General features: G+C 34.9%; 1 protein-coding gene across 2 annotated transcripts in view; it reads left to right on the top strand.

The window, feature by feature from the left end:
• The window catches only part of SENP7 (SUMO specific peptidase 7), a 148,373-nt gene that overhangs the window by 111,081 nt on the left and 21,921 nt on the right, over positions 1-15,371 (top strand). For both annotated transcript variants that reach the window (XM_061194127.1, XM_061194126.1), the window contains 3 exons: positions 22-179; positions 3,436-3,582; positions 7,818-7,851. In XM_061194127.1, coding sequence (XP_061050110.1) covers positions 22-179; positions 3,436-3,582; positions 7,818-7,851 — 339 coding nt within the window. The remainder of the gene's footprint in view (positions 1-21; positions 180-3,435; positions 3,583-7,817; positions 7,852-15,371) is intronic.

Below are 15,371 nucleotides of genomic sequence, written 5' to 3'. Positions count from 1 at the left end.
AAATACATTTTACCTTTTTAGTTGTTGTTTCCAGTGATGAAGAAGGACCCGTTGAACATAAAAGTTCAGAAATTCTTAAATTACAACCTAAGCAAGATCATGCCATCTCTAATGAAAGTGAGAGTACTTCTGAGCCAGCAATGTCAGAACTACCACTGATTACATGTGAATCTGTACAGGTAATTTATTTCTGTCTTCTCACAGATTAACAGTGAAATATACACTATTGGCTAATGACTATTTTTTGTTTCCGTCAAGCAGAATATTATATAAAAATTATGAATTTTCTTAGTTTGAATTTTGAGACAACTTTCATATTAGTTTGAGGGAAGTATGTAGTTGTCTTTATTTGAAGTGAAAGGCTTAATACCATTTTTCTTCTGGCCATTTTTATTTTTTCAGTCTAAATATTCTGAATTGAATATTTATTCTTCTCTTATGGTTCTCATTGGACATTTAAGTACTTTATCAAAACATTTTCTAGAATTAAACAGTTTCCAGTATTTGTCTGGTCTTACAGTACAATGGTGACTTGGAATTATTCCTTTTCCTCACATGCTATTAAGGCAGCATGATAGAGGAAAGAACCTGACTTCTGGAGATACACAGATCTGTGTTCAAATACTGACTCTGTCATTTGGGCAAGTCCCTTAACTTCCTTAGCCTGAGTTTCCTTATATGCTAAATGAGGATAATAACACCTAATTCACAAGATTATTTTTTGAGTATTAAGTGAAACAACATATGAAAGCATTTAGAACAGTGTTACAAACCTATCAGTTTGGTAAGTGCTTTGTCTCTTCCTCTTATAGAAAATAGTAAGTGGAAGTGTCTGTTGGTTTAATGTCAGCCAGTGGTGTTTTGACATACATATAACTCTAAAGTAAGGTTCAAGTTATTTATTGTCAGTATTCATTCATATTATCAGCTCTGATTATCCTATTTTAAAGCAATGATTATCGGTAGACCACCAGTGCAGAATTATGGTTAACTTCTGTTGGTTGTTTTTGAATAATGTCAGAGGCTGTTATTCTATAGAGTGTGGTGAAGAATTTGGTCAGTTCCATGAAAACAGTCTGATGGGCTGATTAGTGTTTCACGGGTGTTTCTTTCTTTTTTTTAAAAAATTTATTATTTATTTATTTATTTATGGCTGCGTTGGGTCTTATTTGCGTCATCTTCATTGAGGCATGCGGGATCTTTCATGGTGGCGCGTGAACTTCTCTAGTTGTGGTGTGCGGGTTTTCTCTTCTCTAATTGTGGTGCGTAGGGTACAGGGTGCGTGGGTTCTGTAGTTTGCGGCACGTGAGCTCTCTAGTTGAGGCTCGTGAGCTCACTAGTTGTGGTGTGCGGGCTTAGTTGCCCTGCGGCATGTGGGATCTCAGTTCCCTGACCAGGGGTCGAACCTGAGTCCCCTGCATTGTAAGGTGGATTCTTTATCAATGGACCACCAAGGAAGTACCTCACCAGTGTTTCTGTTGCATTTGGTACTCCATGGAGAGATTACCTCAGGAATTGTGTTCTGAATTTTTGTTAAAATGTAACAGTTGTTGCCCAGTTGCGCCAATAGCCTACTTGATGGCTTAGTTGTATTTGTAATTAAAACAGTGTTGATAATGAATTCAAAATTCTAAATGAATTACAGTTCCCTTGGCAGTATATAAATTGACAATACAGTATGAAATGACTGTGTTAAAGGAAAATGACATCTCTTGTAGAACTGACAGCATATGATCACAGCGAAGCAGCAAATAATGTAGAGATCTACCAAAATCTATAAGGCAGAATAAACCTCCACGCCCTCCCTTGTTTCCAATTTTAAATGAAGTTATGAGAAACATAGATTGACCATTTTTAAGAGGCAGTTAGTCTTTACCAAATGTGAGGCCCAATAAGGAATTCTTTCTAATCCATCTTCTCACTTTATCACCTAAAACACACAGGCAGTTATTTGACTGATTAGAACCATCTGTAGTTGATTAGATTCCCCCTTTTTTACTTAGGGGAGAAGACGAGTTCAGTAAGCAATAAAAGCTGAGAATGATAAAGAAGTTCTATTACGCAGGTAAATGGCATTGTGAGCTGGGTTAAAAATAATGAGTAATGTGCATGTTTCAGGTGAGGATTAATCACATTTTCTAGAGGTAGGAGGAGAGTGAGTACACATGCATAATTGCTCTAGTAGTAATTTATTTGGTTATTAGTGATGTTAAGGTTAAAGAGGGATAATGTGTAACAGCTAGGCAAATGTGGAGTGGAAAAAGTCATCTGAAAGCAGTGTAAAACTCCAAAGAGATGGTGGGAAATTGCTGCTGCTGATACTGCCTGGTAGTCTATTGTAATTTAAAAGCAGAGTTGTGAATTTTTTGAGCAGAAGTGGTATGATTTTTGAGGCTTTAGGCAGCTGGTTGGCTATCCTCAGCCATAGTGCATGTAGTAAAGTATATAGATTTGATGTAACAGACGGTTCTTAGGCACTTATATTCCTTCATTGCTCACTAAAAGTGCAATAGCTGAGAGCATTGTCTTGGTTTATGGAAGCAATTTTATGTGCTTGAAATAACCCTTGACCTGGAGTTAGAAACCTGCATTTGTCTTAGTTTTGCTTCTTACTAACTGCATTACCATGGGCAGGTCACTTAACCAATCCAAACATATATTAACTCTACTTATAAAATACAAAAAGAAAAAAAAAAAACTTGCCCCATGGGGTGGTTGTGGTGATTAAGAGAGATAATGTATTTAAAACCTCATTTTAAACTAAACATTATATAAATCTTAATTTATTTCTGTTGAGTTAAAAATGAATAAAGCCTATTAGAGAATACTGACTTTGAAATGGCTTTGATACAGAGGAGGATGTATTTCTGGAACTTAGGCCTATGGAATTAATTTAGGATTCAGCATTTTAGAGTAATTTTCTCAAAGTAAACATATACTTTTAAAAAAAAATATTTAATTTATTTAATTTTGGCTGCTTTGGGTCTTCATTGCTGCGCGCTGGCTTTCTCTAGTTGCGGCGAGCGGGGGCTACTCTTTGTTGCTGTGCGCAGGCTTCTCATTGCGGTGGCTTCTCTTGTTGCAGAGCACTGGCTCTAGGCGAGTAGGCTTCAGTAGTTGTGGCACGCGGGCTCAGTAGTTGTGGCACATGGGCTTAGTTGCTCTGCGGCATGTGGGATATTCCTGGACCAGGGCTCGAACCCGTGTCCCCTGCATTGACAGGCAGATTCTTAACCACTGCACCACCAGGGAAGTCCAACCATATACTTTTTAAGGAAAAAAATCTAGATAACTATTTCTTCACAGTAAGAACAGTGTAAAATCCTTCACAGATTCATTAATAGTAATTTAAAGAAGTATTTGACTTTGAAAATCATTGTCAGCATTTATATAATACTTAGGTTTATATGCATTTTATCATTTTTTCCTTGTTAGGCTTCATCTGAATTATGTCCATATAATCCTGTCATGGAAAACATTTCCTGTGTTATACCTAGTAATGAGATGGATCTACAACTGGATTTTATATTTACTTCTGTTTATATTGGTAAAGTAAAAGGAGCTCCTAAAGGTTGTGTTACAGTAAGTATATTTAATTTTTTTTTTTAGCTTTGCTTTTTGGACAAGGTATTTTCAGATTGTCTTCTCTTTTTTTAGTGCAAATGAAAATAGAATTGAGATTAATTTTATATAGGACATTTTGAATATGTCATTATACCTATTTTGAAACATGTCTTTAATTGTGAAATCTTGAAACCATAAAGGAATGCCCTAAAATCATATCTGTAATCTGACTACTCTAATGAGGATTATGTATGAAAAAAATCATATGTAACATTGATATTCTTTGGGCTCTAAAACTTACTTGATGGTAAAGTAAATTTTTCTTTAGGGTATAGTTAATAGCAAAAAGAAGAAATCTCATTTTGATGGTTTAAATTGTTCTCCAGATTCCCAAACTTGTTATTTAAGGATCTCCAGGAATAGTTCCTATTCTATTTTTCCACTTTTTTTCAGTATTAACTCCTCACATTTTGTATATGAAAGCCATATTGGATTTTGCTCAGTTCTCTATATTTTCTCACTGTTTTTCTGCCTGTTAAAATCTTTTAAGGCTTATCTGAAATACTTCCTCTTCCAGAAAACCTTTTCCTGATTTCTCCTTCCTAGCCATAATTAACTTCTCCTTTTACTATGTACTTACAGCACTTTGTTTGTACATCTGTTGTAGGATTTATTCTGTGTGTTTTTGTTTGTATTCTTGCCTAAACCTCTCCATTAGCCTTTAAGCATCTTGTGATGAAGAGTTGTGCTTTTACTCCCCTTTACACTTTACATAAATGGCTCAAACCTAAATAGGCACTTTTAAACATTAGTTGAATTGAATTGACTATGTCAGATTATAATTCAGGTATTTTCCTAGAAGTTTTGTTAATATTTCACTCTGTTATGGATAAGGCAGGGAATATAAAAATGGTAAGATATGATCTCTGCTTTCAAGGAACTTGTAGTCTAATGAAACAGGCAGAAATGTAAATAGATATTTACATTATAGTAAAATGTACTATGAAAATATGTACAGGAAGTGTGCATATGGGAGTGAGTACCTCTGTCTGGAGGAATCAGGGAAGACTTCATAGAGAGGAGAGCATATGATTTAAGACACAGAGTAGATGTTTACTTGGTGACCATGCAGGGGGAAGACCTAACTAATCCCAGTAGAGTAAACATGTACAAATTCTGGGAAGTACCAATAACGGTAGCTGGTGATATAGTTAAAATTGCTTTGATTGAAAGCACCACAGCAATTCTGTTTAAAATGAATATTCTCTGATCACTAGTTTTCAGATATTAATAATTTTGTTATGCCCAGAGTGATTTTACAATTATTTTCTTTTAAGGAATTTTGTTCACTTTTCACAATTTCCCCCCCAATTTTATAGCTTTTTCATTTTAAATTCAGGTTTAACCAGTTTTTTCTGTTGAGTTCTTTGTAATGGCAAAATGTTGGGTAACCTAAATATGTGACAATAACTGATTAGCCGGGGGGGGGAATTTAATATAAATATTCAGCAAGGGGTTTTCATTAATTAATGTATTAATTATGCTATTATATGGTCAGTGGACTTGTTATGGGCAAAAACCAAAACCAAACAAAAAACTACAAATGAGTAAAGGAACAATTTAACAAACACCTGTAATCTTGACTATCCAGAGACAATTACCATTAACTCTACAGTGTATATCATTCCATATTCTTCATATTATACATATATATTTAAAACCAAAGGATATAGCATTATACATACTGTTTTGTAGCTCACCATAATCATATTAAATTAATGTAATTCATGTACCTATTTTGGAATATTTGGATTGTCCTTAATTCCTGACCATTGGACATTTCAGTTGTCCCAGAATTTTGCTACTACAAATAATAAAGTACTGCAAATATTCAATAAATGTCATAAAGTAGGTCTTAAAAATTTGTCTCATGTCTGTTGGAACACTTAAACTATGATTAAAATAAGAAAACTTAAATGTCTAATTATAGGAAAGTAGTTTAGTAAATATATGCAGGTAAAATACATGCATGTGAAGAAAGGTTGAGAAGAATTCTGCAAAAATTAAAACAGGTAGGTTGCTATGGAGAGATTGTAAGCAATTTTAAAATTAAAAAATATTATGAATAATATAAAACAGGAAAAGGGTAAAAGTCTTAAAACTTTCAAGTTTTTCAAAAAACTGTGAATATATATTCTTTTTCAGACAGAGTTCATCATGCTCTGTAATTTAGAAATTAAAGAACTTCTTTTTTTGGGGGGGTAATATATTAGAGAATTAAAGTTAGTCATTTGCCAGATGTTTAATGGGTGTCTGCTATATATTGTTATGGACACTGGAGATATTGTTCTCACTGTCATGACAGTTACAGTTTAGCTGAGCCAGAGAAATACCTGTAGTGGGAAACTCTTACATAAGTTAGAGCCGTTTTTTTTTTTTTTTTCTATAGTGGGACATTTAAGTTATTATTACCTTTTTTTAGTGTAGAGAATGCTGCACATTTAATTTTTTAGATCTCACTTTTGTTAATAGTAGGAAAAATGTTTATTAAGTGTATATTATGTTCAAAGAACTGTACTGGCTGTTGTAAGAAGCTATAAAATAGCTCTTATGTTCAGCTTTATTTTTAAGTTTAAGTAGATATGGTATGATTTTAGAGAACTTGGGATTACCTTATTGCCACAAAAACATCTTTCTGATTTTCTTAACTGGGGATTCAGTTTTTGCTGCAAATAGGGCTTTGCCTTTGGGAGAGATTACATGTTGGCTTAGTCATCAAAAAAGGTGTAAATGAGTATGTGATCCTTGCCAAACAGAAAGGTTTGATAGGACAAGGGTGCTTATGGTGGGAGAATGAAACAATCATGTAGAAAGAGGCCAAAGATATATAGATACACTACTTCTAATTTGTAATTTCATAGTAATGACTATAAAATCTCAAAAGCAAACACTCCTTATATTCATTTTCTATAACTAGTTATTTACAATTGCTAAGATATATTTTATGAGATTAAAGACCCAGTGAAACATGCCTGAAAGGATTTAGCAAGGGGAAATATACACCAAATATATATAGCAGTTATGTGAAGGTGACATAATAATAAGGTGTATTTGAATAAATCAAGTTAGATAACATACTTAATCAGATGCTAGTGTCTAATGATAATAGCTCCCCTTGATTAAGGGTCTTATCAAAAACTGAGAGGTTCAGTATGTTACCTAAGTTTACTTACTATTTGTGTAAGTGGTAGAGATAAGAGAGGCAACATTTGAACCCCTTGCTCAGCTTTTAACTCATTTGTCCTTTTGCTCAAATTTTGCTTAAGTGGCTGACTTACACTATGAAATGTGAGTTTTATATGTGTGAAACTACAGTATGAAATAATTTTTAAATTAGCAAAAAAAATAAAATAAAATGGAGTCTTACTAAATCTGTGGTTTCACCAAACATTGTGTCCTACTTATTTGGAACTCTGTTGGTAGTTAATTTAGGTACCCATGTACCAAGGCCATTTTCAATTTTGTGCTCACAGACTGTATCCCTGATTTGGTCAACAATTTCATAAATGTATTGATCAAAAGAGAAACCTAACCACGTAATAAATAAATAGGCATGAATTAATTTGACAAACTTCAAAGGACATCTATTTTAGGTGGTATATGTAAGATTTAGGTACTCCACAACTCTTGAGACTTTATTTTAAAACCAACACTTAAGGAGGTCAGATATATACAAAAGATACCTAGAGAAAATTTAGCATCTTGTCACAGAAGGAGCAGAAAGAGCAGGAACCTTGCTGAATCCTTAGTCAGAAGGGAATTTATAACATGGAACAAAGAAGAATGACTGCTGGGAATGTCAGCAAAGCTAAGGATCAAATCTTGCTTTGTGATTTATTTACCAAAGTCAGTGACACCCTGTGAGGTCTTTTGGCAGTTTCTTCTGGACTTTGTCTTATTTTTTTTTAAATATTCAGGAAACATTTTTGAAAAGTATATTAAGTAAAGTCTTACTGGTTTTTATAAATGAGCATATTGAGAATTAAATTACTTGCACAGGGTTCTTAAACTTCCATAAAACTAAGTCTTTACAGTGAAACATCTTTTTGGTTTATTGAGAAAAAGGCTTAAGACTTTTAGTATAGACTTTGATTATGTACTTGTGGTTTAAAAAAGAAAAAAATTTTGAAAAATTTGAATAGTAACACATCTTGAGTGGTAACTCGTATTTTGCTTTTTTATTTTTCCTTTAGTTCACGACAAAGTATATTAAGATCCCATTTCAAGGTAAGCTATCATTGTCTTTTGACCTCTTTTCACTGTAATTTTGAGTATAAAATAATTGGTCAACAAAAATTCTGAGATATTTCTGCAATTAGTCTTTCATAATTTTTTCCAGTGTAGAATTTATGTAAAAATAAGGTTAATAATATGTTTCAATTTAACACTTTTTTTAGCAGCTTCAAAAGGAGTTAAAATGTTTTATAACACTTAAAATATACAATTTTTATACTGTTGTTTTAATGACTTCAAGTAATATGAAGGGACTCATGGCAATTTCTTGGGATTAACAAAAGTAGTTTTGATAGCAATATTTTTGATATATAAAAATGGATGAAAATAGAAACTGTAAGTAAAGAAGTATAAGGAAAATTTTTAGTGTTGCACACAAACATGTAAAATGGTTTTGCATAGGGATTAAGAGAGATTTTTTTATGCTGTTTCTTATCTGAGTAAGGCAATGTGGATTGGAAAATGGACCTATAATTTGTAGAGACTCAGACAAGTTTCTCATTCTCTTTCCAAATAAAAACCTTTCAGAATAAATAACATTAAGAGAACAAATAATAAGCAACAGAGAATAGTCTCTTTAGAGAATGAATTATGAGAAGAATGAACAAAAACAATATATACAAATAGCACTTCAGAAATGAACTGGGGAAGAGGAAACCTGTGTTTCAAGACTGAAGATGAGATTGAAGTAACTTTAGTTGGACTCCCCAGATACCCATGTACAGAATCCACAACTGTATGTTATAATAATGAATCTAATGATTAGGAAGCTACTATAAGTAGTAAGAATATGTAAGGCATATATAATATATAAAAATAAATATACTGATATTCCTAATTAGGAAATTTTAATAAGTTATTGTGGAATAATATAACATTAGCTATTTAAAGAAACCAAGGCCTGTGATTCAAGAGGAAATAATTTCATAAAAGATAGTGCTATAATCTGTAGATAAAGACCTGGGTAACAGAGCTACCTCTCAATTTCTTTTTCTTTAATAGAGGTATAAATGACGTGCAACATTATATTAATTTCAGGTGCACAACATTATGATTCGATATTTGATATATTGCAAAATGATTCCCCCAATAAGTCAAGTTAACATCCATTCCCATACAAAGTTACAAAAATTTGTGTGTGATGAGGACTTTTAAGATCTATGCGATAGATCTTAAATATGCAATACAGTATTATTAACAATAGTCACCATGTGCTGTACATTATATCCTCATGGCTTATTTATTTTATAATTGGAAATTTATATCTTTTGACCCCCTTCTGTCATTTCGTCCACCCCCTGCTTCTGGCAACTACCAATCTGATCTCTGTATCTATGAGCTTTTTTTTTTTTTTTTTTTTAAAGATTCCACCTTTAAGTTATGTCATACGGTATTTGTCTTTCTCTGGCTTATTTCGCTTAGCATAATGCCCTCAAGGCATGTTGTTGCAAATGGCAAGATTTCGTTCCTTTTTTTTTTTTTTTTTGGCAGAACAGTATTCCATTGTATATATATCACATATTATTTATCACATATTCATTCATCCATTGATGGACACTTAGGTTTTTTCCATATCTTGGCTATTGTGAATAATGCTGCAGTTAACATGGGAGTGCATATATATTTTTTCTAATTAGTGTTTTCCTTTCCTTTGCATAAATACCCAGAAGTGGAGTTGCTGGATCATTAAAAAAATTTTTTTGAGAACGCTCTGTTTTCCATAGTGGCTGCACCAGTTTACATTCCCACCAACAGTGCACAAGTGCACAAGAGTTCCCTTGTTACCACATCCTTGCCAATACTCATTATTTCTTTTCTTTTTGATAATAGCCATTCTAATAGGCGTGAGGTGGTATATCATAGTGGTTTTGATTTTCATTTCCGTGACGAGTAGCAATGTTGACCACCTTTTTGTGTACCTGTTGGCCATCTGTATGTTTTCCTTGGAAAAATGTCTTTTCAGTGTCTCTGCCTTTTTTTCAGTCAGATTGTTTGGGGTTTTTTTGCTATTGAGTTGTATGAGTTCATTATATATTTTGGATTTTAACCCCTTATCAGATATATGACTTGCAAATATTTTCTCTCATTCAATTGGTTGCCTTTTAATTTTGTTGATGATTTCCTTTGCTGTGTAGAAGCTTTGTAGTTTGATGTAGTCCCACTACATCTGACTAAAATCTATAGGTAAAGACCTTTGTAATGGAGCTACCTCTCAAATTCTTATGATACAAACAAACATCAAAAATGATATTTTAGGTTTTCATAGTTAATATTTTATACTTTGTTTCAAATATTGCTTTCTTTATAGCTTTTCTATCCCAAATGAATATATATATAAACATATATATATATATATATATTTTTTTTTTAATACTTTTTCGGCCACACTGCACAGCATGTGGGATCTTAGTTCCCCGACCAGGGATCTAACCCAGGCCCCTTGCATTGGAAGTGTGGAGTCTTAACCACTGGACTGCCAGGGAAGTTCCCAAATGATTTTTTTTTTTTTTTAACATCTTTATTGGAGTATAATTGCTTTACAATGGTGTGTTAGTTTCTGCTTTATAACAAAGTGAATCAGCTCCAAATGATCTTTAAAAGATGATTTTAATTAAAAATTGTGGAAAAATACTCTTGTCGGTGGTAATGGGTTTATGATTTTATAATGGAAGAGGAAAATATTAGTCAGCTTCTTCAAATCCTGTCTGTGCTAAATTCCCATATAAAAAAATTTTTTTTTTAAAACAAGGCATGCAAGGACTTCCCTGGTGGCACAGTGATTAAGACTCCACGCTTCCAATGCAGGGGGCCCGGGTTCGATCCCTGGCCAAGGAACTAGATCCCACATGCATGCTGCAGCTAAGAGTTCTCATGCTGCAGCTAAGGAGCCGGCGAGCCGCAACTAAGGAGCCCACATGCCGCAACTAAGGAGCAGGAGAGCTGCAACTAAGGAGCCCACCTGCTACAACTAAGATCCGGTGCAACCAATAAATAAATAAAAAAATAAAACAAGGCATGCATGTGAAAGGTTTTTGTAGGTGGGGAAATCTAGGGGTCTAAATGTTTATTTTTCTGCAGCAGCTGTGGGAAAAAATTGATTTATTCATATTTATATTAGCTGTTAATTATGTTTGGCTGTGGCTTAAAGAAAATAGTTTATTTTTTCTTCACATTTAAGAATTCCAGAGGTAGACTGAACAGGGCTGATATGGTGTTTATTTGGTCATCAGAGGCCCAGACTCCTTTCATTTTCTTACTCTGTCATCCCTGACACATGACTTTCATCCTCTAGTTTGTCTCATGGTCCATATGGCTGCTCATACTCCAGCCATCATGTTTTTTATTTATTTATTTATTTATTTATTTATTTATTTATGGCTGTGTTGGGTCTTCGTTTCTGTGTGAGGGCTTTCTCCAGTTGCGGCAAGCGGGGGCCACTCTTCATCGCGGTGCGTGGGCCTCTCACTATCGCGGCCTCTCTTGTTGCAGAGCACAGGCTCCAGACGCGCAGGCTCAGTAGTTGTGGCTCACGGGCCTAGTTGCCATGTGGCATGTGGGATCTTCCCAGACCAGGGCTCGAACCCGTGTCCCCTGCATTGGCAGGCAGATTCTCAACCACTGCGCCACCAGGGAAGCCCTTTTTTTTTTTTTTAATAAATGTGTTCATTTATTTATTTTTGGCTGCGTTGGGTCTTCGTTGCTGCGCACGGGCTTTCTCTAGTTGCAGCGACTGGGGGCTCCCTTTCATTGCAGTGCGCGGACTTCTCATTGCGGTGGCTTCTCTTTTTGTGGAGCACAGGCTCTAGGCACATGGGCTTCAGTAGTTGTGGCACGTGGGCTCAGTAGTTGTAGCTTGTGGGCTGTAGAGCGCAGGCTCAGTAGTTGTGGTGCACAGACTTAGTTGCTCCGTGGCATGTGGGATCTTCCCAGACCAGGGACCGAACCCATGTTCCCTGAATTGGCAGGCGGATTCTTAACCACTGTGCCACCAGGGAAGTCCAGCCATCATGTTTTAATGTTCCAGGTAGAGAGCAGGAGGAAAGGAAAAATGGTAGAAAGAATACATACCACCCTTTTAAGGAGTCTTCTTGGGTGTGCATACCACCTAACGTTCTGCTTATATTTTCTTAGCTAGAATGTAGTCAAATGACCACACATCTCTTTGCAAAGGAAGCTAGGAAAGAGAGTTTTTAAGAGGTGGGTATCTTGCTTCCTCGTAAAATTAGGGTCCTGTTACTAAAATCCCTAACAGTAGGTAGGAAAAATGATAGGCAACTCCTACTTTCAGTGTCTGTCATAGCCCTGTAACAGAATAAACTGAATATTTTGGGAAAATTCGGTAATGAGGTTAATTTTTCTTGTGATGGTGTTAAATGCCCCCTGGCTTTTTTAAGGGAATCTTTTTAAAGCAGTCTTCCTAAAGAATATTTAACTTTCATACTAAGAGCTTGGAACATTTGGATTAGTAATAACTATCTAGATTTCACAGAAATAGTATCAACTATTTGGGGCTGTGAGCTGCATGAGGAAGAAATGCTGAGAAGTTTTTCTGAAGGTTCTCACTCTTTACTTTTAACTTAATCTGTTTGTCTTTGCTGCCAGTTTCACTGACAGTTTTCAGAATGGAGGAGTTACAGCGTTCATAGACTGGAAGAATTAATGTTGTTAAAATGTCCATATTACCCAGAGCGGTCTACAGATTCACTGTAATCCCTGTCAAAGTTCCAATGGAGTCTTTCACAGAAATAGAAAAAAAAATCCTAAAATTTGTATAGAACAACAAAAGACCCCAAATATCCAAAGCAGTCCTGAGAAGAACACAACTGGAGGCACCACACATCCTGATTTCAAATTGTATTACAAAGCTATAGTAATCAAAAGAGTATGATATAGGCATAAAACACACACAGAGATCAATGGAACAGAACTGAGAGCCCAGAAATAAACCCACATATATATGGTAAATTAATTTTCAACAAAGGAGCCAAGAATATACAATAAGGAAAGGATAGTTTCTTCAATAAATGGTGTTGAGAAAGCTGGACAGCCACATGCAAAGGAATGAAACTGGACCTCTACCTCTACTATATACAGAAATCAACTCAAAATGGTTTAAAGACTTAAATGTATGACCGGAAACCATAAAACTCCTAGAAGAAAACATAGGGGATAAGCTCCTTGACATTGGTCTTGGCAGTTTTTTGCATCTGACAGCAAAAGCAAAGGCAACAAAAGCAAAAATAAACAAGTAGAACTACATCAAACTAAAAAGCTTCTGCACAACAAAGGAAACCTTTAACAAAATGAAAAGACAACCTACTAAATGGGAGAAAATATTTGCAGATCATATATCTGATAAGGGGTTAATAACCAAAATATACAAAGAACCCATACAATTCAACATCAAAAAAACAAACAACCCTATTAAAAAATGGGCAGAGACACTTAAAAATGTCTAAAAAATAGACATTTTTCCAAAGGAGACATACAGATGACCAATAGACACATGAAAAGATGCTCAACATCACTGATTGTCAGTGAAATGCCAATTGTCAGTGAGATACCACCTCACACTGGTCAGAATGGCTATCACCAAAAAGACAGTAGATAACAAGTGCCAGAAAGGATGTGGAGAAAAGGGAAACCTCTTCCACTGTTGGCACACATTAGGATTGTAAATTGATGCAGCCACTATGGAAAATAGTATGGAGGTTGGTCAAAAAATTAAAAATAGAACTGCCATGAGATCCAGCAATTTCACTTCAGGGTATTTACCCAAAGAAAACAAAACAGTAATTTGAAAAAGTACATGCACCCCAGTGTTCATTGCAGCATTGTTCACAATAGCCAAGGTGTGAAAGCAACATAAATGTCTTCTAATAGATGAATGGATGAAGATGTGTTATATATATATACAATGGAATATTACTCAACCATTATAAAAATGAAATCTTGCCATTTGTGACAACATGGATGGATCTAGAGGGTATTATGCTAAGTGAAATAAGTCAGACAAAGACAAATACAGTATTATCTCACTTGTATGTGGAATCTAAAAACAAAAGGGAAGCAGACTCAAAGATAAAGAGAACAAGCAGCTGGTTGCCATAGAGGAGGGTGGTGGGGAGTTGGGCGAAATAAGTGAAAGGGATTAAGAGGTATAAGCCTCCATGTATAAAATAAATAAGCAATGGGAATGTAATGTACAACATAAGGAGTATGGTCAGTAATATTGTAATACCTTTGAATGGGGACAGATGGTTACTAGACTTACCATAGTAATCATTTTATAATGTATGCAAATATCAAATCATTGTGTAGTAATGTGAAACTAACATTATATGTCAACTATATTTCAATTTAAAAAAGGCATACAAATCAAAAAAAAAGAAAAAGAAAAAGGAGCCAGTAAATAGAGAGTAAAAGAAGAGGGAAGGTAGGTTAGGATAGGACATGACAGGATAGGAAGAGAGGAAGTCAGTAGGCATGCATACGGACAGGCGCAGAAGAGAAATAGAAATACAGAAAGGGAACAAGAAAAAGACCTGGAAGAATGGAATAAGGAAAGAAAAGAATAGAGGAAGGAAGGAGGAAATATGAAAGAAATAAAGAGAAAATGTTTAAAATGGATTAATTTATAAGAAAAAGTAAAAAAAATAGAACGGCTATCTTGGGAACATTAAGATGACTAGTTAATGAGTTTGAATGCTTATTGTAAACTGCTTTTCAAACTTTAATGTTTATATGAATTACCTGGGTTCTTTTTGTTAAACTGCTGATTCTGATTCAGTATATCTAGTGTGGGGCCTGATTTCTGCATTTCCATTTGGCTCCCAGGTGATGCTCGTGTCACAGGCTGAGGACTACATTTTAAGTAGCATGGAGCTAGGAAAACATGGGGGGAGGAGTAGTAAGAGATTTGTTTCAAATAGGTAACCATCTTGGGTTTATACTTAACCGATATTTGTATTCCTAGTTCAGCTGCTTGTTTTCCTAAGTTGGACCAGATGAGCTCAGGACTTCTTTACACCAGTTTTCTATATTTCTTTGAATTAAAAAATAAGGTCCTGGGGAGGGGGAGGGGTAAGATGTGATGGGGTGGGAGAGTGGCATGGACATATATACACTACCAAATGTAAAATAGATAGCTAGTGGGAAGCAGCCGCATAGCACAGGGAGATCAGCTCGGTGCTTTGTGACCACCTAGAGGGGTGGGATAGGGAGGGTGGGAGGGAGGGAGATGCAAGAGGGAAGAGATATGGGAACATATGTATATGTATAACTGATTCACTTTGTTATAAAGCAGAAACTAACACACCATTGTAAAGCAATTATACTCCAATAAAGATGTTTAAAAAAAATAAATAAATAAGGTCCTCAGAGGAGATTCTTTTAGCTCACTGAGAGGGAGAAACAGTGATAATTCAGAGCAATTACCTAGAAGTTTTGAGAAGTAAAACCTAGAAGAATTTTAGAAGAAATGTCATCCTAGGCGTCCCCTGGTGGCCTAGTGT

Source organism: Eubalaena glacialis, chromosome 6 (genome assembly GCF_028564815.1).
Source record: "Eubalaena glacialis isolate mEubGla1 chromosome 6, mEubGla1.1.hap2.+ XY, whole genome shotgun sequence".
Classification (NCBI taxonomy): Eukaryota; Metazoa; Chordata; class Mammalia; order Artiodactyla; family Balaenidae; genus Eubalaena; species Eubalaena glacialis.
This window is presented reverse-complemented; position numbering and strand designations above follow the sequence as displayed.